Source organism: Leptidea sinapis, chromosome 31 (genome assembly GCF_905404315.1).
Source record: "Leptidea sinapis chromosome 31, ilLepSina1.1, whole genome shotgun sequence".
In the NCBI taxonomy this organism is placed as follows: domain Eukaryota; kingdom Metazoa; phylum Arthropoda; class Insecta; order Lepidoptera; family Pieridae; genus Leptidea; species Leptidea sinapis.
In genome coordinates, this window is record NC_066295.1 from 3,688,268 (window position 1) to 3,715,293 (window position 27,026).

The following is a 27,026-nucleotide window of genomic DNA, read 5'->3' on the forward strand; positions in this document are numbered from 1 at the left end:
CAATTTTTAATTTATTTTCGAAAACTATTAATTCGTGGTTTGAACTCCGTCGCAAAGAAAATTTCGCTAGTTAGCTCTATTCTTCACATTTTTAATCGAGTTTTGTGAATATGGTAGAAATGTAGCTGCAGTAACGCTACACCGGAACTTGCGTAATTTTGAAAATGGACTATGAGAAAAAAAAAATTTGGGATATATTTGTGAGTTTAGTCATCCTGGCGTCAATATTATAAAAATGTCATGACAGTATCCTAAGTATTGTAATATTGTAGTTAGTATTTTGATACTGAGTGTGTGCGCATGCTTGTGTATTTCTCCGTTCTTGCGTGCGAACGACTGGTAATCGCGGTCGAACTGCTAATACTGCTATATTCGACGACGAGTGACGACCCTTTCAAGTTTCAAGCCTTCCACTAGAGCGACAGATATGATCGTATAGCGACAGGCATAGGTAAATAAGACGAATAGATAGATTACAAGGAAAAAGGGTAATTGTGGCGCGAACTCTGAATAAAATGCCAGTATTATATAAACAATGAATATAATAATAAAAATAAAGACAAAAGTATTAGGCAAAATCTTTATTGTTCATTGTAATTTAATTAAGTAAATACTAAAAAATATAATTAAAGTATTAGACATTTAAAATCGTAAATAATTAGGAAAAACGAATATTTATTTTTAATAAAATTAATCATTTCTCAGATTGACCTTGCCAAACTAAAATATTTTGGGCCCTCAAAAGCCCTTTTTTACATTTAGGGTTAATGTAACGCCATTATTGAAGATAATGTGTGATTGATATAAATTAACAATTATTGAATGCGTTAGATTCTGTGCCCGGATGGATGTCGAATGTTTAGCTACAATAAGCTTCGATTAATAATATTATTAAATCTTAACAACATAAATATGATTTTTATTGAACAAGATAAGTTAAACTTAACTATTTAAAATTCTAGTTTGTGAAGAAAATAACCATTTTAGCACTTAACTATAAATATTTTAAAATAGAAAAATAATATTTAAACATGAGAAAGGAACATATAAAAAATAATGAAAAATAAAAATCCACAAGAAAGTTTTGAGTTTAGGTAATTTGAGGTAGTACAATACATTACTACTATTGTCTATGTCACTTAACTAGCGTTTTACTATTTCATAGTAAAACATATATTTACCTGTAAATAGGTATATTCCGATCAGTACAACGAAGTTATAAGTAGCCGTCTTTTCGGATTTGGCTTTGCATGAAAATAATATTCCAATTAAAAATTATAATGGAAGTGATTATCAGATCATATTTTATTAATAGTAGGAGCTATACCTAACTGCAAGGCTTATAAGAAGCAAAGAAGAAAATAATTGGATATTTAAGAACTTTCAATGTCTTCGTTATAAGACGTTATGTCTTAACATTAACGAAGGCGCGATATAATGAAACTCTGTAATTCAAAATATCATTCGTTGTAAATGTTTTCGCGTAATCTAAACATATTGAAACAGTTTTGTTTTCAACACACAACTTGGAAAAAGATTCTTTGTCAGATGGGCAAACACCTTTGAAGTTATATCTTCTGTTAGGTTCCTCTTTATTATAAATATCTACTTCGTAAGTCCATTTAGAAGCGCTTACTTCTGTACCAATCATCTGAGGTACAATATCAATTTTATTTTTTGGAATGTCAATCTTAATATTTAAAAGAAACTTAAAAGGTCCGACCACAACTAGGGACATAATCATACAATTTACTCCAACGTGTAAGGTCTCCTCTCTGTTAACTCCAGTCTTCCGATATTCTGGGTGGACGAGGTCGAAATGCTTAACCATAGAATTAACATTTCCTGAAATAACAAAACATAAGTAACATCCATCGCTATCAACGTGTATCGAATATGTTTTCGAAATGATTCATCTTTATATTTAACATTATTACTAGCAAATTAGAAATTTAATTTCAAAAGAACACGTAAGTAGTTGGATAGGGTGTTAAACTGATGGGCAAACAGAAGCTTATTTAAAGATATCGCACTCTGAAAACAAAACTGGCGTTATATAAAAACAGGAGTTTTTCAGTATGGCCATTTAAAAGTTTTAATCTAATACTGTGATCACTATTGAATGCAAATAACTGGAATAAAACACGGTACTTAGTTTTACCTAACATTTAACTATCTGACTTTTAGTTAATTATGGAAAATATGCGAGTAATTAAGGTAGTTATTTAAAAAAAACAGTTTTAAAAAAAATATCCGTATATTGCCACTTTTGATTTTTGTATTTGTTTCCGTTTTAGATTAAACACCCAAGTTATAGCTTATCTTATGGTAATAGGTAAAAGAAACATGACACATTCAACTTAAAGCAATAATGTCGGTTCTTCGTCTGAAGCTGTTGGGTAGAGAAAGTCAAAAAGGAAAATCCACTCGGTGCGGTTTTCTACGGTATAAAACATATTATATCTTTCAAAAGAATAACCACATACAACGGACCGAACAGGAAGCCAAAATTCCAAAGTGACAGCTGGAACCACCAGTTCCATGGCATCTTCTCACAGCAGTAACTGAATCTTATATAACACACTAATCTCTTTGGGCACACACAGTCTTTTCATGTGAGTGAGTAGCCATAAAGGAACAAACGCGATACTAAGATGGAAAGTACATGGATATAATATCCGAATTATATCCCATAGTATGGCGGTACTAACTGCGCTGAAGAGCAATACAAACAACTGAGCGATAATTTATTAAAGTAGGCGTAACTTTGCGGAAATCCATAATTATATAATTAATGATTTGAGTTTTCTTTAGTGTTAATTCCGCCAATATATTTCTTTAAATAAGTGCTATTCCCGCCTCATGTTGCCACCCCGTATAACATAAACTAGCAGCCTTCCGCTGCTATGTTCACAGATTAATGTCAGTCCCACTGTCCCGTGACAATTTCGCGAAAGAACTTAATACAATATACCAAATTGCGGTTTCCAACGGCTATACAAAATAGTCAGTGACCAAATTAATTAAAAATAGACAAATACATTTAATTAATTCAGAACTTTATCCCGTCCCACCACAATCAAATACCAAATATGTGGGTAGTTTGACATAATATATTGGTCCAATATCAGATAAAATAGCTAAAATATTTAGGAAAAATAATATTAATATGTGCTTCCGAACCAATCACAATGTCAATCGAATATTATGTAATGGCAAGGATCGATTAAATTATTCCGAAAAATCCGGCGTTTATAAACTAAGTTGTGACACTTGTAACGGGGTATATATAGGTCAAAAAGATCTTAATTTCGAAATTAGATTAAAGGAACATATTACCACATTTAGGAATAATCATCCCAAAAAATTACCCTTCGCGAAACATTTCATTGATACCGGTCACTCACTCGGAAACAATAATAATTTTAATATTTAACATACATGTGAAAAAGGATTTCGTTTGAATGTGTTAGAGCAATTAGAAATAATAAAACACAAAAACAACATGTTTACATTGTTGAATGAACAAACAAATTTAGTCCCTTCACCTTTGTTACGTACCTCTTCCGGGGGTAATACGTCACAACAGCCGACCAATCACAGCGCGTCATTTCATGGGACGAGGGTATAAAACAGCAGTTTCCGGCTCATTTGATTCAGTCTCGTGCCAGTTTTTGGCAAGACAACATGTCCTGAGGATGCCTCGTGTAGAGGCGAAACACGTGTCGAATTGTTTAAAGACATATATTGGCGGAATTAACACTAAAGAAAACTCAAATCATTTGTATAACTCAGCGATTATAGGTATACTATACGAGTGTCATTAAAACCAGGAACGAGTTGCCTTGGTAACTCTGCAATATATCAAGAGAAACAGCAGTTTTTTGGGGACTGATAGAGCGGATGAACTTACAAAGCGGGGATCAGTGATCCAAGTTGTTGTTATGCCAAATGCGTTCATGGATACGCTCTTTAACCAACAACCGGTGGATAAATGTCTCAAGCTGTAGACAGTTAAAAGCAGCGATTCCTGCACAATCGCCCAAACTGACAATTCGACTTAACAGCCTAAACAGACACGATATCCGAATCAAGGTGGGCACCAAACGGAACCACATCACTACATAAGGATCTTTTCACAATCAGCCCTAAGTGCGGGGAATTCTGGTTGAGGACTAATAATCAGGAAAATAAGTCGTCCTGGAATGTGAACGAGTGGCCAATCAAGGGGCAAAAACCTTAGTAAATACGAGGTCGCTCCTAGAAGTCTGTGAACACCCCAAGAGTGTTCTCAACTTCTGGGAGGAGATAGGCTGGTTGAAGTAGCTGGAGAACATTCTTATGATAAAATAAACGTTACTCTATTTTCTGTCCTATATAAAAATATTAAACTTACCTTTCCAAATACAACTACCACCAACAGCTAGAGATGGACAACATTGTTCTCTAAAGCAACACTCCTTTAAATGGTTGTTGTAACCTTCATTTATTTTGTTAGATCTGAATGTGCAGCCCTCTTTCTGGTTAGGGCATCTATGTAAGCCCTGCAATCATTATAATAAACCATTAACCATCTACATGGCACATAGATTGTAAATACCAAGTTGCAAGATTTAACAGTTCTATAGATAACTAGGTATATTTAAATTTTTTCGATTTTATTTAGGTGTAATTTATGTTCTAGTTCACAAAATATATATAAGTTTGCCAAATGCCAAAACAAAAGATAAAGGATAGACACAATGTATACCTAGTCTTGCCATAAATACTGAAACAAAGAATAAAAAAAAATGGCTGTCACTCCTTCATAGCTAATACTGAACGTAGTGTTTAAATTCTCTTTGCCTAATACCCCAAACCATCACTGACGTCGGATAGTGCCCACGTTGCATTCTGTTGATTGTTGCTAATTGGAAAGCTTCCTTAGGCCAGTTATCAATAGAAGCCTATTGATCTATTGAGCTGGCCTCTTCGTTTAAAGGACTATATTGCAGCCAATGGACACCACTTCGAATAAGTTTTTATATTTTAAATTGTTTCATATTTATGTATAAAACTAACACAATGTAAAGGTAATAAATGTTATTTGCAATAGATTTTTTTTGTCTTAGTATTTATGGCAACACTAGGTATGTTGCAATGAATGCTGAAATGTCAATAATGAAGGGATATAATTTGTAAAATAAATGAGAATTCGGAAAAGTATGTGTCGTGTCTTTGCTCGGTGACATTATTTTTTTCAGTTCCCAGTGATCTCAGACGAGATGGTAAATGAGAACGGCAGCTGGTGTACCGCCCTATTAAAAGAATGTTTTGGGTTTATATTTTCCCAACTTTAGTATTTCGCAACTGGCTCTTTCTTCAGTTTTTCAAATATTTTTTTAAAGTAGGGGTAAGAAAGTAATTAAATAAAACTCAATTTACAAAGAGAAACGGAACGCCATTATTTAAATTATTTTACAACCTTTTTCGGGGATGCCCATCGATTGTTTTAAATCTTGAATGCCAAAAAAAGAACAACTGTCATGTCAAAGTGAAAATCAGGGTATTTGAATTTCACATTTACAAAAACGTGAAACTCTATTTACTAGCTGTTTTATGTCGTGTACTGTGTGTTTTTTTAAACATTGGCTTATTTATTACTACATCTTTTCCCAACGACGTTGAGTTGAATTTGTGCTCCTTCATCCAAAAAACTGTACAGTTTGCGAAAGGCCGCTTATAACGTTGTTTTGATTTTGCGAAAAGGACGCTGTGTTGTGTTAATACGTCTTATTTTGTGTTGTGATTGTGGAGTCTAATCTGAACTATTGCAGCAAAAATGCCGATCGCGCGTGTGGCAGATAGCAAGTGGCCACAAAAAAATTCAATTGTTGCAGATGGTACTCTTGGGGACCCTGATCTTCCGTCAGAGCAAAAACCAGCCATTACAATCGCAGACGCAACATACTTATACACTCAGAAGAGTTCCAATTATTTGCTTCAAACTATGGCCGACTTGATTCTTTTTGCTTGTGGTATCAAATAAAGCAGGCGCGTTCATATGTCGGTGAACATTTCAGGTTTCACGGTATTTACACATTAGAAGTGAGCCGTGACCAAATACCTGGATTGCAGGGAATAAATCCAATGCTGCTTCGGGAAAATATAAAGTCTCGCCACTCTTCAGGAAAAACATACTTTGTTTTTATTGTCACTGAAGTAGGTAATCGCAAACACATCTTTGTCCTTTTTATTGACTTCTCGCGCGCATTTGACACTCTAAATCATGAATGCTTGATTTTGAAACTTGGAAACTCTGGAATCAGGGGCCCGACCCTAAATTGGTGTGAGGATTATCTCAAAAATAGGTCATTTTATGTTAAAATAGAAGATGCCAAGAGTGATGTTCTATCAGTTACTGAAGGAACAGCACAGGGATCAGTGCTCGGCCCAATACACTTTATCGCGTATGTCAATGATATAAATAATATACTGAAGCATTGTACATCATATCAATACGCTGATGACATTTGTCTTGTAATCGCTGATAGAAACATTGAACAAGCACTTGAGAACCTTCAGTTTGACTTCGACCGCCTTAACAAATGGTGCCACGACAATAGGCTTGTCCTCAATGCCGATAAAACGAAATTGATGCATATTCGATCACCATATCTTAAAAGTAATTATGACACAATCAAGAAGCTTAAGGCGCATTGCCATATGTGTTTTCATCAAAAGCTGCAAATATGTAGCTGTTCCACTATTGAAACTGTTGAAAATCATATGTACTTGGGTTTAGTTATCGATTGTTGTTTTAACTGGCTCCCCCATATCAATTTAATTTTAATAAAGGGTAAAATACCATATAAAATATTATTATTATTATATAACTCACTAGCCGATTCCATTATAAGTTATGGTATTACCAGCTATGGCAGAACATTTAAGACCTACCTAGATAAAATACAAAACATGCAAATTAGGATACTTAAAGAAATAGTCTCCCCAGTAGTAAAAGAGCAACATAAAGCGAATGAATATAACGATCTCTTCAGGCACTGTAAAATCTTACCAATACACACAAAATTTAATTATTCAATCATGAAATTCAAAGTAAAATTTGCCATAAAATAACCACTAGGAAAACCACAAATAATCACTTAAAAACATTAAAGTCCAATAACATTTATGGTTCGCGCACAACACAATATTTGGTTCCTCGGCTATTAAATGATATTGATCCATCTGTAAAAATTAGCATCACCAGAAAAAATTTTAGAGATAAGTTAAAATTAAAATTTTTGAACATCCTGTAGCTTACATTCTAAGTGGGACAAACATCGGGTTCTTTGTCACCGCCCACAGGCCGAGCGAATAGACATATCGCTGTGCGTGTGCGACGGAATAGCGCGATCGAAAGATAGCGGTGTCCTGTTTTCGCATAGAGATATGAATCAGCGATGACCGGTTGAATGCGAACCTGATCTAATGATGCTTTGTTTGTAAACCTTGTGTATGTACTTACTTAAGTTTTTTTTTCTGTTCTTATTTTAATTATCATTACGAACTCAACTCATGTTAGCAATCCGGACAAATCTTTGTGATTTTTGGTTTGCTGTTTTATTTATATAAATTTGTAACGTTTTAAAAAAATATATTTAAAAAAAAATCGTGGCAGAGATGCAATAATAAGTTATTATTGCAACTGCATTGTAGGGCTGAGAACTGTGGGGTGTTGCTCTTATGTGATGAGTATCATCTGGTACCTGGGCTATGGCTCGCCATGAGGGAGTGACGCGACCAGCTAACTTCTTGGATGAAGTTATTTTAAGAGTGTAGTTGATTGAAAACGCGCCGCTATCCATACGTTTCTATACTACATGTAGATACGATATGTCTCAATAAAGACCATTTAATGAAAAATTGTTTTTGTTATTCAAAATATGCAAGTAGTATATTATGTAGTAGTAGTAGACTGCCTGGTGGGAGTTCTAAAGTATCCTAGAACATGAGAAATTTGTGGTTTTACACGAAGAAAACCGCTGTTGCTAGTTGAGCAGTGGGTAGCATTTAACGGACTTCAAAAAAGGTTTTTTTTTATGGAATAGGAGGACAAACGAGCGTACGGGTCACCTGGTGTTAAGTGATCACCGCCGCCCACATTCTCTTGCAACACCAGAAGAATCACAAGAGCGTTGCTGGCTTTTAAAGAAGGTGTACGCGCGTTTTTTGAAGGTACCCATGTCGTATCGTCCCGGAAACATCGCACAAGGAAGCTTCTCAATTCGACGCGTATATATATATTTTGGTTCAGTTATGTTTCTTGCTTTTTTATCTGACCGTTTATTTATACATATACATATGTATGTACGTGTGTATATTAGAATGGTTTTGTTTCAATTATTTGTGTAGGTATTGATCTCTAAAAGTCAAGCAAACGGGGTCGTATAACCCCAAAACTTCTTAAAAAAACAAACTTAACTTATGACTCCCAACTTTATAAAAAAAAAAGAAAATTAATACCACATATTCTTATAAAATGATCTATTAAATGTAAATATTTGTTTCACCACGACCTTTTTTTGGTGTACGAGACTTCCACTAAAACCTGCCATTCGCCTTTATTGATATTATACCTAAGTTATCAATTATAAGCAGAAGTTAATTGATTCAGATCTCGTAATATAAAAATAAAAGATAAACATATGTTTTCATTTTTTTTTAAATTAAATAACTTATTATTGTATTTAGGTAGGTAGATCAAAATGTTATAACAGCCAACCATCACACGCACTTCAAACGCCATTTTGGCGGTAGTGGATTATAATAAATAATGTATGCTTAGAATATACGACTGTACTATGACGAATATTATAAATACGTGTCATTCATATTTACGAAAGGATTACGCTTATCTCTAACCAATGTCGTTGCTTTTCAAATAATTCAATTACGTACCCGAAAATTTTGCATTTATTAAAAACTATTATTAGCTTTCTCAGAATAGCTTCCTTCAAGGCCGGCAACGCTCCTGTGATTCCTCTGGTGTTGCAAGAGAATGTGGGCGGCGGTGATCACTTAACACCAGGTGACCCGTACGCTCGATTGTCCTCCTTTTCCATAAAAAAAGAATAATTACAAATAAAAATTATCGACGTGGGCGTTATTCTATTGGAAGAAAGTTAATTATAAACTATTTGTCTTTTATTTAAATCACACGAATAAAAAGTGTATTATGTGTAAGAGCTGATTCGATTGCACCGTTGCACGGGACCTACGGAATGTTTTATTTATTAACATTTAATATTCAATTCAAATTCAATGTAGGATATTTGTATCACTTATTGAAAGTAAAAAAAGAAACAGAAACTACCACCTATTCGAAGTTTTGTCTAGTTAGACAACTTACTTATAAAATACAACTGTATTTTATACGTTTTCCGGTATCCTACTGTAAACGCATACCTATACTTCGCTCAACAAAAGAATAATTACTAACTCGCCCAGGCGAGTAGTAGGCATAATAAGTTTGTATTAATATTATTATTACTATTAGAAGCATATTTTGTGAGCCAATTTTTTGTATTATTTCTCTTAATTATTAGATCTAGAAAGTAATAAATAGGTAGCGTAATAAATTCTGCAGCACATGAATTGTATTAATATCGGTTGCATTGCAAAAAAAACTAACCAATCTCAATTTCTTCTCGTCATTTGAAAAAGCCGTTGTCGTTCTATTTTTTTCATTGTAACATTTCTTTCCAAGCACTTGCACATCACGTCTCCTTGCATTAGAACCGTATCTGAAAAAGTTATACAAAAGAAAAGAATATACAGAATGACAAATGAAATAGTAGATTGTTAACCGAGGGTCGAAAGAATTAATTCCCGAGGTATTTAGATTTATTCCCGGCTATAGTCCGAGTAGGAATTGAATCTTTTACCCGTGTTAAACACTTTACTTTTCATTACGATTATGAGGAACATAAAACTAGAAGTACCTATTTAAAATAAATTGTCAAATTAGGACAATTTATGTCGACTTTTTAAATTTTAAATATGGAACTCACCGCATAATTGATGCGGCTTATTCCTCTCAAAGAAGTTTGCGCTAAGTTCACACTGGCTGTGTAGAAAGTCACATACCGCAGCATTTTTTTTTAATTAGTTGTTTGCATGAGATTTTGGCGAGACAACACGTCCTGAGGATGCCTCGTGTAGAGGCGAAACACGTGTCGAATTGTTTAAAGACAAATATTGGCGAAATTAACACTAAAGAAAACTCAAATCATATTTTGTATGTTTTTATCTTACCAATTTTTTAAAGTTTACCTTAACTGATTTGCTGTACAAATTGATGAACATTGTTATGAATACGTAGCTGGATACCAGGTCAAGGATTGAACTGCATTCAGGATCACAATATTATATCCGGTGACTTCGCTGACCATGGCACAAGACCATACAATTCAATCAGATTTTTCGTAATGGTTTCTAAAGTCAGTATCTCCTTGAAGGCACTATTAATATTACTGTTTTAAGCTACTTAATAATTTTATTTTAGAATTTTAAGTAACTTTCTTTAACTATATACATTTATACATGACAGTGTAATGTAACACGTGGTTAGCAGTACGGGCACAATTACTTTTAACTTATTATTAATACTATTATATTATAAGTATCTATTGGGAACGCTGTTTGTTGACCCTAATACATAATAAAGAAAAAAAATAATATAACAGCGTTCACCGAAAAGCTGCCAGCGATTGGTTTTCCAGTAGCCCTATTAAGGCGCGAAGATAGTACTTAGTACATTTTCCACACCACTGAACCCCACGGGCCAAGTGTCTCGGCAACAAATGGCACAAACATGTAAGACACACTGTGACCTATTTGCGACGCTACTAGATAGAGGAGCTATATTTTATTATACTTTAAAGAGGAAAATCTTACCGTGTGCTCGCTTCTGGTCTTTTTCTTTCGGACTCCATAGACTGCGCTGTTGGTTGCGACATTCTACGAAAAATAATATAAACGAAGATTAGTGGAATTAATGTATCCTTAAATAAACAAACTATGGAAACGTAAAAGGAGCAGAAAGAACTTCCTTAAGGGCCGGCAACGCTCCTGTTATTCCTCTGGTTTTTTGCAAGAGCATGTGGGCGGCGGTAACCACTTAACACCGCGTTGTCGCTCGTTCGTCCTACTTTTAAATAAAATACAGAAAAAGATTTCAAAACGACGCCGCTTATCACTATTTCTCACTAATGCTATCTACAAACTTATACACGTGGCAGTACTGAGTGCAAAAAACAGGAAAACAATTACACCATTAAGTGAAATGTGGGTTCTCCTTGCATCATCTATCGCATAATTATATCACGGGGAGTGCTTATGCATCGTCTACCCCATACAGTGGCGTGCATTGGTTTTCTAGCACTGTAGATCTAACTCGTCGCAGCGTTAGCAACTTGAAATGGACTGACTATCGTACCAGGGGAGTAAAAATTATCGTACATGGATCGAAATTATCGTATTTTTTTGGATAATGTCTATTATAGATAAATAAATCATGTAAATTGTAATATTGATATGCATGCAAGTACTTCTTTCTTCACTTAATTTGAATAATTCCGTTTGTCAGAGCGAATACAGACATATAATCGTAATAATATAACGAAATAACTGCCAACTTTTCTACACGAAAATATACGATACATATGAAGTGTGAACATAATCGAAATATCGAACTTATATTCTCTTGTTCGCATTGGTAGATGCTATACTAACCAATAAGAAAGCGTGTACAGCAGGCGCTGGATAAAGTTACAGTATCGGCAGTGGTGAAACTTAGTAGAGCGGATCGTAAGGACCAATAGGAATAGAGAACTTGTATTTCCCGGTATTTTCCCAAGATTTTATTGGACAAAATAAAATCATGCTACTGCGATTTAGACTATCAACGCATGAGTGAAATAATATAAATTCTCAAATTTTGCATCATGATAGAAATTATCGTACAATCTGCGTACGATAATAATATGCTATCGTACATCGTACGTAGGCACAAAATTATCGTATGTGTACGATAATTATCGTACGGTTCCGAACGCTGTCTCGTCGTAGAACCACGCTCTAGACCGACAGCACTAGGTTTTGAAATCTACATACTACAATCTACATAGGTACATCAACATAGTTGTTTGTGTTTCGCATGTAGTTTCCGTACCATAATATGGTCAACCTAATATTTTAGTTTGTGTCATTCGAGGAACAAGTATACCTTAAACTGTTTTCTTATTTTATTTCAATAGCCTAAGCATGCGTGTTTATTTAACAAAAATTTCATTTTTACCGCCATCTAGCAGTAAACACCCATACTGCAATAATTTACTGTCATAAATTTCACGCGTTTATGATAATATTTATACCTTTAATTATTATTGACAACTCTAAGTAAAGTAATATTTTTTTCGAAACGTTTGTGGCTTCGAAAAAGAACTTTAAACCCAAATCACAGAGGACCTTTGTATAAAGACTCAAATTATATTTTTTTTTGTACTTATGACCTCAAAATAGCACAGCGCTGTCGGCTTCATACATATTATAATTTTAATCTATCCTTTAGCTTTTCTAGATAATATTATTATACCTACTTATGGCTTAAAGGTCTCGTTACCAGGCCATAAAATCCAAAAAAAAATTATACCTACTTGTTTTATATATAATATATATTCACTCTTACCACTTCTTATGCCACAATAACATTAGTTATGGGCCGGTCGAACAGTAATTTTTCACCAACACAAATATCTCAAAAATGCATGAACATTACTTGTAAAAGTATAAGTAGATGATCTATTAAAAGAAACAATTTTTATTTTATTTATTATTGAAACCAGCTGTACCTATAACATAGCCGGCACACTAATTTAATTTCTCTATTACTTAGGTATATCTTTAAAACTCAATACCTATTTTAAACAGAAATCACACAACAACTTTTTATCACAGTTAAAACTTAACACGGGTCACGAATGACGGAATGAACTATAATAAAAATAAAATACTATTTATTAATCAATGAATATACCTATTTACTCTAATGATACTCATGAAGACAAAAAACCGAAATAGCCATAAACTCCTAATATCGAGGGAGTGAAACAGATGTCGGGTAATCGGTTTATCTCGCTACAAATCTAGCCGCCCATATATTGCTGAATATCGTTCAACTATGACCAATACTTTTCTAAATAAGATCTAAAAAATATTATGAAATAATCGTTGCGTCGTATAGGCATTGTTGGGACTGCCTACCGCACGAATGTAGTATGTAGGTATCTAGCGTAAGGAAATATTGAATGAGTCGGTGTTCACTAGAAGTTTGGATATAGAATAACGGAAGCAAGTTAAACTTAATCAACTTTATTATTAAATGTGTTATTTTTATTGTATATTGAGTAACTGTATTTATTTATTTTATTTAATACTTTCATAACGAGGTAGGCAGTGCCTAAGGCATATATGGAATGCACGCCCCTGACCCCATAATTATATCATGGGGAGTGCTTATGCATCCTTTAACGTATAATTATATCACGGGGTGTGCTCCTGCATCCTCTACCGCAAAATTTTATCACGGGGAGTAATTTGTAACTTAAATTCACACGTCTCGAGAAAAATCTATTTATACAATCGTAATAATGTGTATTACGTACCCAGCTATTGTTATTACAGATTATCCTACCAAAAAACACAAAATTTTCACACTTTAAACTCACTCACTGGATTATCGTCAACAACAATAATAGGCTACAGTCTAAGACTACGGTCAAGCCAAAAATCATGAAACAGAATGCTGGATTGAACTTGGCAGTTGGCAGCGTCGGACCGGAAGATAATTTATCGCGTCAGAACGACGGTAGCGCCCCCGTTTGAGTGGCCAGTGGCAAGGGCAACTTATACATGACGCGATGTACTGTGTAGTGATTACCGACTAAGGCCTATCACAGAGGACTCACGACACACTTTTTGTGCTATCGAGTCTGCGGCACACAAAATGTTTGCATTGCGCGCAAAATGTCTTTGGCAGAAATTTCACAGACTCAGCGCATACGACGTACATTTTCCGTTTTGTCGGCAGAACTGTAGGGATTGCTGATTGCGGTGTATTATTTCGTACTTGAGATACAAAAAAAGAAGAAGAAATAGCGAATTTTGGGTTATCGTATTCTTTCAGAAAGATTATTAAAGGGACTGTTTCATATTAAACATTCAATTATAAAACTAGGTATATCCAAATAAGTTTTTAAAATATTATAAAATGTCTGGTTGCTACATTTAACGAGCTGCTAATTATTTTTAAATCTAGTTTAAAATGCTTAAGTATAGAGCATTGGGAAATTTCACTTTATCATGAAATATATAATAAATATGGAATAAAAATAAATTTTACCATTAAGAGTACATTTATTATAGTATGTTCCATATTTCTTGTAAAATTAATTTTGTACTTACATTATAAATGCAAACAAAAATTCGATTACTTATAAATTGATCTTTTAGACCTTAGATTTTTTGTGAATCGATACGTCAGCTAACGATTTGAATTGATTAAAAAAAATCGATCTTTTTCGGAAAGAATCGCCATCCCTAATAGAGTGAGCGTCGTCTGCGTTTGCGCGTTTAGACCAAGGCCGACGCCTTCAAAATTGGTAAAATATGAAACAAAATTACAGTAGGATGAAACCCATTAGAAAAGGAGAGGAATATGTTAAAAATGAAAGGAATAATAAGTTACGGTCGTTCCGAGTTTGGGAAGTGGGAGGGGGTAAAAAATGTTTTTTCTTGAATTCCGGCAAAACTACAAGCCCCATGGAAAAAAGTTACATGGCAAAGTTGTAGGTAATAAAAAGATCTACAACTTTTGTACTTACAATTTTTCCACATAACCTCAAAATTTAGGTGAAAAATTCAAGTAAGTAACCAAGTTTTTGGTTACTTACTTGAATTTAGTTATCTTTTAAAAAAAATCTACGAAATTTGGTGAAAACTAACCTCATTATGTCCCAAATACACTGTAATTTATTTGATTTAAAATATTTATTTTTTCGCCTTATTTTCACTTAATATCAAAAAAGCACCCTAATTTTCAATCGAAAATTGTCGCGGCAAAATATCATCTTTTTTCAAATGTCTGAAGGCTTTTTGTTCGTTGAAATCTCTACGTTCTGATGGTGTACATAAAATTTACATTACTATTAAATGTTCTCAGAAAATGCAAAAAATTTAAATAATCTCATATTTGAAATTTTTTTTTTAATCAAAAAATTGTGATGAATTAAATTATAAGGCTACTGGTAATTTTTCTAAAGGCAGTGCAGTCAGTCTGCTCACGTCCATGTAACATGTGCCTTTATACCTAACAATTGCACTGTGCAACAATGTATTTGCTACTACATCCAATGAATAGGTATATTATGTATGAGAACACATCCACCCGACCACACCCAATCATTATAAAAAAAAAACTATATACATACACGGACTATTAAAAAAAGAAGGACTCCGCGCCGTGATATTTAGCAAGTGAAGCACCTTTATGCTAGTGTGTGTGCGGTTACGGGGTATACCAGTTACACAAACCTCAAAGTTACCTAAATTTTGAGGTTATGTGAAAAAATTGTAAATACAAAAGTTATAGATCTTTTTATTACCCACAACTTTTCCATTTAACTTTTTTCCATAGGACTTGTAGTTTTTCGGAAATCAAGATAAACAATTTTTTTTCCCATTTGAAACTCACCCCCTCCCACTTCCCGAACTCGGAACAACCGTAATTTATTTTTCCATTAATTTTTATCATATTCCGCTCCTTTTCTAATGGGTTTCATCCTACTGTAATGTTTTTTGGTTTCAAAAATTATCGACCCTGGTCTAGTGTAGACGCGAACGTTTTTGGCGCACTTTTTATAGAGCGCGGTGTGGCGCGGTCTGTCAGATCTAGTAGCATATTTTGAGTGTCCGGATTTTACGCGTCGTATGCGTTACTGCTTATAATTCTATAGGTCTTATTATCACAAACTAAAAAGTGTGTCTCGGATAGTCTGTCGTCTGTGATAGACCTTATGGTGTTTCTTGATATAAACAATAGATTGATATATGAGCACTTGGTATTGATTGTTATGGAGATTCAGCAATGATGAACGTGAGTCGGTATTCAGAGCCGGATGTACATTCTGCAAACTGTAATAATATACCACATACGTATATAATTAAGTTTTAAGTCCGAAAGTAAGACTCCAACTGTGCTATTTATAAACGCGGAGTAAAGTTGTTCCAAATTTAAACCTTTGTCACTACAGAATTACATTTACAATTTACACAAGACAGGGAGAAGTAATTCTAAACTTTGAGTAACTTTACACTGCGTTTGTTATTATGACAGCAAGGGTATTTTCGTTACGTCACTGGCGGCACAAAAAACTGAGTCAAGCTCACAGTTCCTTAAACCATTATTTATTAAACAATTGTCAGGCCCTTAGTATATACTAAACTAAGCATAAAATATCATATAATATCAAACTAAGCATAGCCTAAATATATATTTAGGCTATGCTTAGTTTGACGCTGCGTCGATTATAAATATATATAATATACAGGGTGTCCCAAAGTTATGGGACATGAAGGAAAAGTACCTTAAATATCGAAGATAGGCTACTTTACTGAAAGAAGACTTTATGTTATTTTTAAAAGTTAGTAATTCTGCATTCAAAGATTTTCTAAAAATTACTTGCCTCGTCTGGGAATCGAACCGACTTAAATGTAAAAAAAGAAAACACCCCTACTTTACTATGATGCCAATCGAAAGAATGGCCAAAAACTAATAACTCTTCTTGAGTAAAATAGTATTTTAAAAGAAAGTAGTCAATTAAGTGGATATTTTTTTGTAAATTAATTAATTAAATGCTCAACATGTATCTCTCTTGTCTTACGCAAATCGCCAATGTTTTAATGAGTCCGCTGCCTGTTGATTTTCTTATCATTTTATGGTGAATACTCGATATGATATGGCACAATTCTGTTTGTAACTCGCCCACGTTCTCGTATCGCTTTTTGTATAGTATTTCTTTCACATATCCCCAAAAGAAGATATCTAATGGTGTAAGGTCCGGGGATCTGGCCGGCCATCTAATCGGTCCATTCGTACCAATCCAAGTAGGAAAACATTCATTTTACGTTGTTCCTTTCTTTTAAAATACTATGATACTTAAGAAGAGTTATTAGTTATTGGCCATTCTTTCGATTGGCATCATAAAAGTAGGCGTTTTTTTTTTACATTTAAGTCGGTTCGATTCCCAGACGAGGCAAGTAATTTTTAGAAAATCTTTGAATGCAGAATTACTACCTTTTAAAAATAACATAAAGTCTTCTTTCAGTAAAATAGCCTATCTTCAATATTTAAGGTACTTTCCCTTCATGTCCCATAACTTTGGGACATTCTGTATATACAACGTGAATCAAAAAGGGTATAACATCGCTTCAATGCTAAGTTATATAAGTCATATGCAATAGTATTGTGATGTTTCAATTTGAATAAATAAAATAAATAAGAATAAAAAAAGCCCCTACAAAATAAAAATATTATTTTTCAATTTCTTTTCTCAGACAACCCTAACTTTTAAAAAGACCGCCGTTTAATATGGGCGGAGCCGTTGTTTGTAAACAAAATTAGGTAACCTACCTATCGACTTAAACATTGAGTATTCGATAATAATAGTACATACCAATCTTGCTGCGCAGCTTTTTAACACTCCTTGAGTTTCACAATAAATACACAGAAAACACCACATCACGTCATGTTGATTATGTTTTAGGTAGTTAGGTACCTAAGTAGATACCTAGTTATTTCATCACTAGTACATTCAAAACAGCCCAGGTACATCACACATGATACAGTTATAAGGAGGTACGTAGGTTTTGCAGCAACACCACTAGAGGTAAGGTTCAATGTTCCTTCCTTCCCTTTCAATACATAATTCGGCCCGGCGAACTACTAATCTGGTACCGATGGTGGTACAATTCGCGAGCTGCGACCAGATTGTTATTTGTCACCGCACCAACACACAATATCATGTCGTAATATTCATTGTTCCCATAATCTGCCATGATTATCATAACTAACAAACATGAATGTCGGAACATAACTAAAGTATAATAATTTTTAAATAAAATGTCCATTGAATATGGTATTATGAATTATGATTAAGGGGTATGCACACTCACCGAAATAACACGTACCTTTTATTTTTTATGGAAAGGGAAGACAAACGAACGTACGGGTCACCTGTTGTTAAGTGATCACCGCCGCTCACATTCTCTTGCAACACCAGAGGAATCACAGGAGCGTTGCCGGCCTTTAATTAAGGTTTATTTAATTAAGGAAGTTCATTCATAAGAAAGCTCTTTGAAAACTGCACTGTGGAGGACCGAATTCGGCGGCAGAAATCAGGTGAAACAGCTCTTCGGAACACTCCCCATGATAAATGCGGTAGAAGACACACAATTAGGCGATGTCTCTACGCAACGCCAAGTGATCCAGTCGTTCACAGAGCACTGGGTCCCCGACAATTCGAGCTGCTCTGCGTTGCGCGCGGTCAAATTGATCGAGCTTATACTGGGGTGCGCCAGACCAGAGATGATAGCCAATTTAGCTTTGGTCTCCAGATGGCCTCGAAATTGGCAATCACTCAAGATTTCGAGACCCAGTATTCCGATACTAGGCGAGGATGTAAAGGAAGTGTTGTCAAAGAGCGGTGATACGACAAATGGGGTTTTATTAGTGGTATACGCGCAAACTTGAGTCTTCTGGGAGTTAAATTGGACAAGGTTCATATTTACCCACATAATAGGGGCAAGCCTCCACATTTCTAAACTCTGGGCTGCTACTCAGAAATTTCTTACTAAAAACCCAACGCTTTGCAAATGCCCGGCCCGGGAATGAAATACCTACCTATCTATTATTAAAACATTTTTGACTTAAGTTATCCGTGAAGAACAATTTCTTAATAGGAGCCTATTAGAATTATCTTTATTGGATAATACATTTTTTGTGTTAAGAAGGGACAAGACGAGCTGGACATTCAGCGAATGGGAATTGATACGCCCTGCCCATTACAATGCAGTGCCGATCAAGGAATAAGAAAAACCCAAAAACGCGTGTGGAACTACAATTGCGCTCGTCACCTTGAGACATCAATAATTCAAATAATCCTACATTCAAGTGCTTAGGTAATAACTTATCAAATATGAGAACTCTTTTAATTTCCAACACATCAAAAGAATCTTGAATTAAAAATGGTCCGGTGTGTAGGTTCCTTTACAATCGGCAATCCCTTTGATTTTACAAACACATAAACATTCTCCAATCACAGAGCAGTAAATATTTGAATCATGATATTCACATTCACACAATTCAAAGAGTAAAAATGCCGATAGGCCGAACCTTTTAACCTAAAAATATGCATACAGAGTTTCATAATTGGATTAGAATTACGTATCTTTATTGGTAATTAAAGTAAATACAAATTTAGAATGATTTTCAATGTCAGCTAAAGAAAATGCACAAACAAAATAACTTCGTCTTCATGGCAAAATGAGATTATAATTTTCCTCACAGGTGCTATGAGCAGGATTATTTTTATTCATTTTACTATTATCTGATATTATGTCACATCTACGTTATTCATCTGTTTTAGGTCAAATAGAGTTCAGAAAAACAGCTGATAAGGGTTGCGGGATGCATAGTTTTTGTGAAAACTGTGGACTTTAAATATTGTATTCAAATATAACGCTAATTCATTTCTGACTTCACATAGTCATTAGAGATGACCTAAGGAATGTCGGGTTCAAAGCATAGTATACCCTTTTTGATTCACGTTGTATATATACTAGCTGACTCGACAGACGTTGTTCTGTACATAATAAATAAAATACTGATTTTTTATGAATTTGTCAAAATTATTTCATAACAACAAGAATTATATCGTATAACATGCTTCCTGTTGTTATAATGAAATTGTATCACAGCAGAACTGTCAAACCGTGCGTCAATAAATTCTCTCACAGAAAATATGTCCATACAAAACAAATATTGTAATTACAAATAATGATGGGTCTCAAATCGAAATAAAAATTTTTCCTATTTCTCAAGTTGGACTAAACTACATTCGATGAAGTAATCCCCATTAAAATCCGTTCATTAATTTAAGAGTCCATCGCGGACAAACAACGTGTCACATAATTTACATATATTAAGATATATATATATATATCTTATACCAAATAAATCTTCAAGCTGGTGACAAGTACAACGATCGGGATATGGGAGAATGGGAAGGTACTAGGTGGTTTTCATTGTTTAGGGTTTCAGGTATAAGTGTCAGAGTATATCCAATAAGCATTAGGTGTAGTTCCATGTCATCACATTTTCATAGGTCACTCATCTATCTCCAGCGCCTCTACCAGAATGTAGGTACAACGAAACTCCAGTGCAGTTCTTCGAAAAATAAATAAGCGTTTGTTCACGCTGTCAAGTGCTTAATTGAGATCTATACTTACTTAGTTCTAAAGAACACTACACTAAAATAAGTGTTCTCGTAATTTTAGCGTTTCAATTGGCGCCAACTTCAAAATTGTGAAGAAAGTTTTGAGTAATTTATTAAAATTTAAACACAATGTTTAAAAATATAGGTTATTTAATTGGTTGAAGTGGTTTATTTTTACTGAAAATGTTTTGCAATCCTGATGAAACGTTATTAGGTATTTTGAAAAATCTTTTTAAATGTTTTTTATTTATTATTCCCATTAAATAATAATAATTATAAGTAATTGGTACTCACTTGGGATTATAACAAATACTTGGAGTGATGATTGCTGCCGGTGGCATGGAAGACATAATGCATTGAAGGTCTCTGTTGCATATGCGAATGATGTTGTTGAGGTGGGAGGTGTGGGTATGTGTTGCTTGGGCAGTTGGGTTATTGGTCATCTCCAATCTTAAGCAGAAGAAGAATTAATTGTGAAAATCGGCACCAAAACTCATACAAGAGCTATCCATGCATCCAACCGATTTAACAGGTGACCCAAGATCTGGTACGTACCTCTGTCAAAGGATAAGTTTGGCTATAAACGTAGGTAACGTTGCCAACTTCATGGGCACCTTACCTGCCGATAGCGTTCCTAATGATATTTTCTATTCGTAATTAATTAATTTTGGTAGATTATTAAAGTTTTATTTAATTATTTTTTATATTAATAGCGTTATTAAGTCATTGTGAAAATATTTTTATTAAATTTAACACTCCATAGAATAGAATCACAATATCAACCGTCAATCGATATTGATACTGGATTTCAATATGTCAATCTTTATTGCTAAATCCATATTAAGAGCGGCCAACCCGTCATATTTTTCATAGAAACGTTGGTACGTAATTATGGCATTTTATTAAAAAGGTATATTGTGCATTGAATCGAGGTTTCTATAGAAGTATAGGCATTATAAGCTAAACTTAAATTATAAAATTATTTATTAGAATAGGGACATTTTTATGGAGTGAAAAGAAAGGGAAATGCCTACAATTCGTTTCTGGAACTCTCCGGCCGCTGCACGTTACGCTCGGTACGTGCGTTGTTTTAACCGTTTTAACATAACATAACCTAACCTTTAGTGTAACCTAAAGTTGATAGAGCTTTGGTCCACGATTATAGTGCTACTAATCTTATTATATGGTAGTACACAGTTTTCAAGAAACAACAATTCTGGGTATAGCCATTTTAGTCAAAAATCGTTATTGATGAAGCCGTTAAGCCTGCCCCAGACTATTTTTTACGTTTCATTTTACAGTTTTTCATTTATAATTGACAGTTATTAGCAAGTTTTTAGCCACCGACCGCCATGCCAGCGCAAATGTACTTTTTTATTTACGTTTTTTACCCGTTATAGGTTAGATTTTTTTTTCGTTATTTTCTTGAAAACGGTGCGTCAACTTGTAATAAGAGTGGTATCATTTTAATCGTGAACTAAAGCTCTATCAACTACAATATTTTTTATCTCCTAATTCGTGCTACGGTATACTAAGTCCAACCCTGAATAAGAGTCTGAAAGAGAAGAAAAATCTATGGTCGGCGTGCGTTTATTGCAGGGATTCGGATCAAATAGTTGTCCGGAACGGTCCCCACGTTGAGTGATCAGGACGCTCATACAGTAGTGGATCGCCGATTAGTCAACTGTTTGTTTTTCACACGGTACACCGAGAACATTCACATTATGGCGTCATCAATACAAGCTATTTTAGGTAATGTAATCTGATCCGGGTTTCGGGTCCTAATAATTGTACATTGAAATTAAAGTGCTGACTAGAACAAAAGCTTACTGTAATGAACAAACTTCTTCCATTGCTTACAGTATGACTCCGTTTATATATCAAGAACCTAATGTAACATTAGAGCAATAGGGTTTGACGATTTAAAAAAAAATGGTGAACACAATATGTATCTAATGATCCACTAGATGTCCAAATAAGGATACGTGAAGTATTGAGCAAAACTAAGGACACCTTAGAGATGGTTATTATTGAAGAATTATTATTTAATGTTTAATCACGTTTCATTGAAAATTCAATAGCAGTCCCACTTGTGAGTAATTTATCCTAATCACGATAATAAAATCTATGGTTTAATATGGGAATGCTCGACGTTTCACACTGCTAACTTTTGTAATATACATAGATTTATTCTAATATCACTATAGTGTACCCGTGAAACTATAATGTCACTGAAACCAGAAATTGTATGAAATGAAAACGGTTGACTATCTATCACTAGTGAAATTGTAATATCACAATATAACAGAAATAAGATTTTCTGTTCGTGTTACAGTAAAAATTCAATTTTTAAAGTTCTAGAACAAGTCTGTTCATTCAGCAGATTCCGAATGTAAAATGTGACCACATGCTTAATTCGAAATTCCTTGTTCGAAATTCTATCCATTTTAGAAATTGGATTAAACTAGTTAAACTTTTCTTTTGTTTAGTGTTTGGTAATGGTTGTCTTATCATTATCGTTAATGGTAATGGTGTCATAAATTGACACTAATAATAATGCCTACCTCTGTTTCATCGCATTTTACCTCAAACTGACCTCAGGTGAAGTTTTTTACTTTTAAATTTTTGATCCAAATGTTCTTCATATTTTTTTTTCAAAGACAATCCTTTGCGACTATACTTCTTCCTTGAACTCTTTAAAAATTTTGCTCTGGCTACAATAAAACATGTAAATAAGTAAGTAAAAAGTCGATAACATTTGGTATCAAGGAAAAGGTTTTACAAAAGGACGATAGCTAAATAAGATGTAGTTTAACAACTTACTACTTAGGCACTTATTATCACCGACACGACTCAGGGATCTTCAAGCATAGAGCATACTTCTAACTTAAAGGCCAGTAACGCCAAAACAGTTTTATAAAGAATGTTTGTGTGTTTGCCTGTATATATCCGGACTAAACGCAAAAATTACAGAATAGATTTAATTAAATTTTTGTACATATACTAACAAGAGGTCTGGGTAACAGGGTGAAGTTGATAGATTTCATTTCATCTCTCTAGATGCAGACATAATATTTTGCTGTAACATAAGGTCCAGGCGAACGACGTCGCGGGCTGCAGTTTACCTAATGATAATTTTGTTTCAACATGCCTATTAATTAATTATCAATTATTTTCAAATAAGTATGTAAGCCAAATATTGAATTTATTGTAAATTCTATTATTTTATATTATTTATTTTATTAGGAAAATAAACAATATTACTTCACATAAATAGGTAATAAAAATTACAACATCTATTTACTATTGGCAGCACACCACAGTTTTCACATAAAAGATTATATAGCTAGGTGTTTATGTTAATAGGTTATTTAATAGATTGGTGGCTTTTTAATTAAAATATATAAATAAAAGTCACAGAAGTTTGTGTGCATTATAGATTTGATGTTAGCGAAGCTACGAACAAAAAATACCGATCGAAGATTTGTTCGTAGATGCAATGCTAGTATTTGTTTTATGAAATTAAGGGACGGGACGAACAGGACGTTCAGCTGATGGTAATTGATACGCCTTGCCTATTACAATGCAGTGCCGTTCAGGATTCATGAAGAACCAAAAAATTCTGAGCGGCACTTCAATTGCGCTCCTCACCTCAGACATAACATGTTAAATCTCATTTGTCCAGTAATTTCACAATTACTGTTTCACGACAGAAAATGGCGCCGGTGTGGTATGTATGTAGTATGGTAGTGTTCTACTTAATTGAGGCTGCGCGGCCCTGTACCCTGCGCAGACTTACCAATCAGCTGTCGATGATGATTTTGAATTTCGAGTATCCATCGATATTGTTTGTATTTAGCTGAAAAAAAAATTATGAAAAAGTGGATCCAAATATCCAATATTTGCAACAAGTTATAATTCACTTATAAAATAAATTACAGTTATTAAAAAAAACACTCGTTTTAGTTCTTTAAAGTTTTGTTTGTCGTCCCAAAATAGCATAGCACCAAAGGCACATAAAATTAAAAACTCGATGTATTCTTAAATATTTTCTTTGTGCCGATAATTTTACTAGACCACAACAACAGTGCTGAGGCAGATCGCAAACATCTACGACGTCGCATAATATCGTAGAAATATCCAATACGATGCCATATCCCGGTGAATCTTAATATTATATTATGACACCAACGTTATGCAGTGCCGCTCAGGATTCTTGAAAATCTGAGCGGCACTACAATTATTGCGCTCGTCATCTGGTCTGTAATTTCACTAGCTACGGCGCCCTTCAGACCGAAAAATAATGCTTACACATTTCTGCTTCACGGCAGAAAAAGGTGCCGTTGTGATGCCCATAATATAGCCGGCATCTTGTGCAAAGGAGCCTCCCACTGTTGGATCATGTTCAGTCGTAGTAAATACCACACAACAAGACCATCCGTGATGGCACTGTTTGACCGCATTGACGTATAAACAGCACTCGCGAATGGCGACTTAGGTATCTGGCAATGCACCTTCAACTACTTGCATACTCCCAACTTAAAGCCCGGAACCGTATCCATAAAGGACGCCTTTTTTTATGGAATAGGTGGACAAACGAGCGTATGGGTCACCTGGTGTTAAGTGATCACCGCCGCCCACATTACCTTGCAACACCAGAGGAATCACAAGAGCGTTGCCGGCCTTTAAGGAAGGTGTACGCGCGTTTTGAAGGTACCCATGTCGTATCGTACCGGAAACACCGCACAAGGAAGCTCATTCCACAGCTTTCTAGTACGTGGAAGAAAGCTCCTTGAAAACCGCACTGTGGAGGACCGCCACACATCCAGAAAGTGGGGATAACTTGTGGCGTGTCGTGCGAAGGTGGAATTCGGCGGCAGGAATCAGGCTAAACAGCTCTTCGGAACATTCACGTGATAAATGCGGTAGAAGACACACAATGAAGCGATGTCTCTACGCAACGCCAAGTGATCTAGCCGTTCACAGAGCACTGGGTCCCCGACAATTCGAGCTGCTCTGCCTTGCACGTGGTCAAATGGATCGAGCTGATACTGGGGTGTGCCAGACCTGAGATGACAGCAATACTCTATGTGTGGCCGGACCTGAGCTTTGTAGATCGCTAGAATGTGGGCTGGCTTAAAGTATTGCCGTGCTCTATTGATGACGCCCAGCTTCTTCGAAGCAAATTTGGCTTTGCCCTCCAGATGGCCACGGAATTGGCAATCGCTCGAGATTTCGAGACCCAGTATTCCGATACTAGGCGAGCCTTTAAGGGAAGTGTTGTCGAACCACTAAAAATGAGGTTTCTTAGTGGTAAACGCGCAAACTTGAGTCTGAAATCTGAATATCCATTCCGCGACCTTCTCGAGAGAGGACGCGATAGAAGACACAATTTTCTCCCGGCGTGTATACGGCATCACCAGTGCTGTCGTCTGCATTGCAATGTATGTGGGAGGTGTCCAACATATCATTGATATGCAGAAGAAACAGCGTGTAAGATAGCACACAGCCTTGGGGCACTCTAGCGTTCACGAGCTTGGGATTCGAGCAAAAACCGTCGACAACGACTTGTATGCTGCGCCCAGTGAGGAAGCTGGAAGTCCACTTGCATAAGCTCTCGGGATGCCCAAATGTTGGAAGTTTTGAGAGGAGCGCCTTGTGCCATACACGATCAAAGGCCTTCGCTATATCCAGGCTAACTGCCAGGCCTTCCCCCTTTCTTTCAATAGCCCCCGCCCATCTATGTATTAGGTAAACCTGAAGATCACCTGCCGACCATGAACCATGGTGAAAGCCATATTGTCGGTCGTTGATCAACTGGTGACCCTCTAGGTATACCAAAAGCTGGCGGCTAATTATGCTCTCCATGATTTTGGAGAGCAGGGAGGTAATAGCAATAGGCCTGTAGTTTGCCGGATCCGAACTGTCTTCTTTTTTTGGATCGGATGGACAAGGGCTGACTTCCATGAGTCAGGGACTACACCTTTGGTTGAAGTCACCAAGAGCAACTTTCGATAACGACCAAAACTTGCGTGTTCCGGTTGGGTAACTGGAAAGCTGCTCGCCGATTTTGACGACATGCTTTGACTTCGCACGGGCGATTTGCCGCTTAAAAAATCTGGAGGCACGGTTATATTTCCTCTTAAGAACTTTGTAGTTCGGATCATTTGTGCCCAGCGCCGCAACCCAAGTTTCTTTACGCCTGTTTTTTGCACTCAGATGCTGCTTTAACTGACGCATCGAACCAGGGCTGTGATCTGCCACCGATCGGTACTACAGAGCTTGATATAAAAATATCCATGCCCTGCAGTGTCACATCGGCTACTGCAACGGCGCAGGCACTAGGATCATCCGAAGGGAAACAAACCTTGCCCCAAGGGTAGGATGCAAAAAAGGAACGCATCCTATCCCAATCTGTTGACTTGTAGT

At 35.3% G+C, this 27,026-nt stretch overlaps 1 protein-coding gene across 2 annotated transcripts in view; it reads right to left on the bottom strand.

Moving 5' to 3' along the window:
• Positions 1-566: 566 nt before the first annotated feature.
• Positions 567-27,026, bottom strand: part of LOC126974032 (uncharacterized) — an 80,213-nt gene continuing 53,753 nt past the window's right edge. Inside the window, exons 1-5 of one of the 2 annotated variants that reach the window (XR_007731464.1) lie at positions 13,710-13,908; positions 10,942-11,004; positions 9,677-9,788; positions 4,397-4,544; positions 1,781-1,845 (exon numbers count right to left, since the gene is read on the bottom strand). Coding sequence is in view for 1 of the 2 variants with exons in the window: in XM_050821404.1 (XP_050677361.1) it covers positions 1,406-1,845; positions 4,397-4,480 (524 nt within the window). In the remaining variant the exon portion in view is untranslated. Of the gene's footprint in view, positions 1,846-4,396; positions 4,545-9,676; positions 9,789-10,941; positions 11,005-13,709; positions 13,909-27,026 lie in introns of those variants that run through there. The other variant, XM_050821404.1, reaches the window with a different exon arrangement.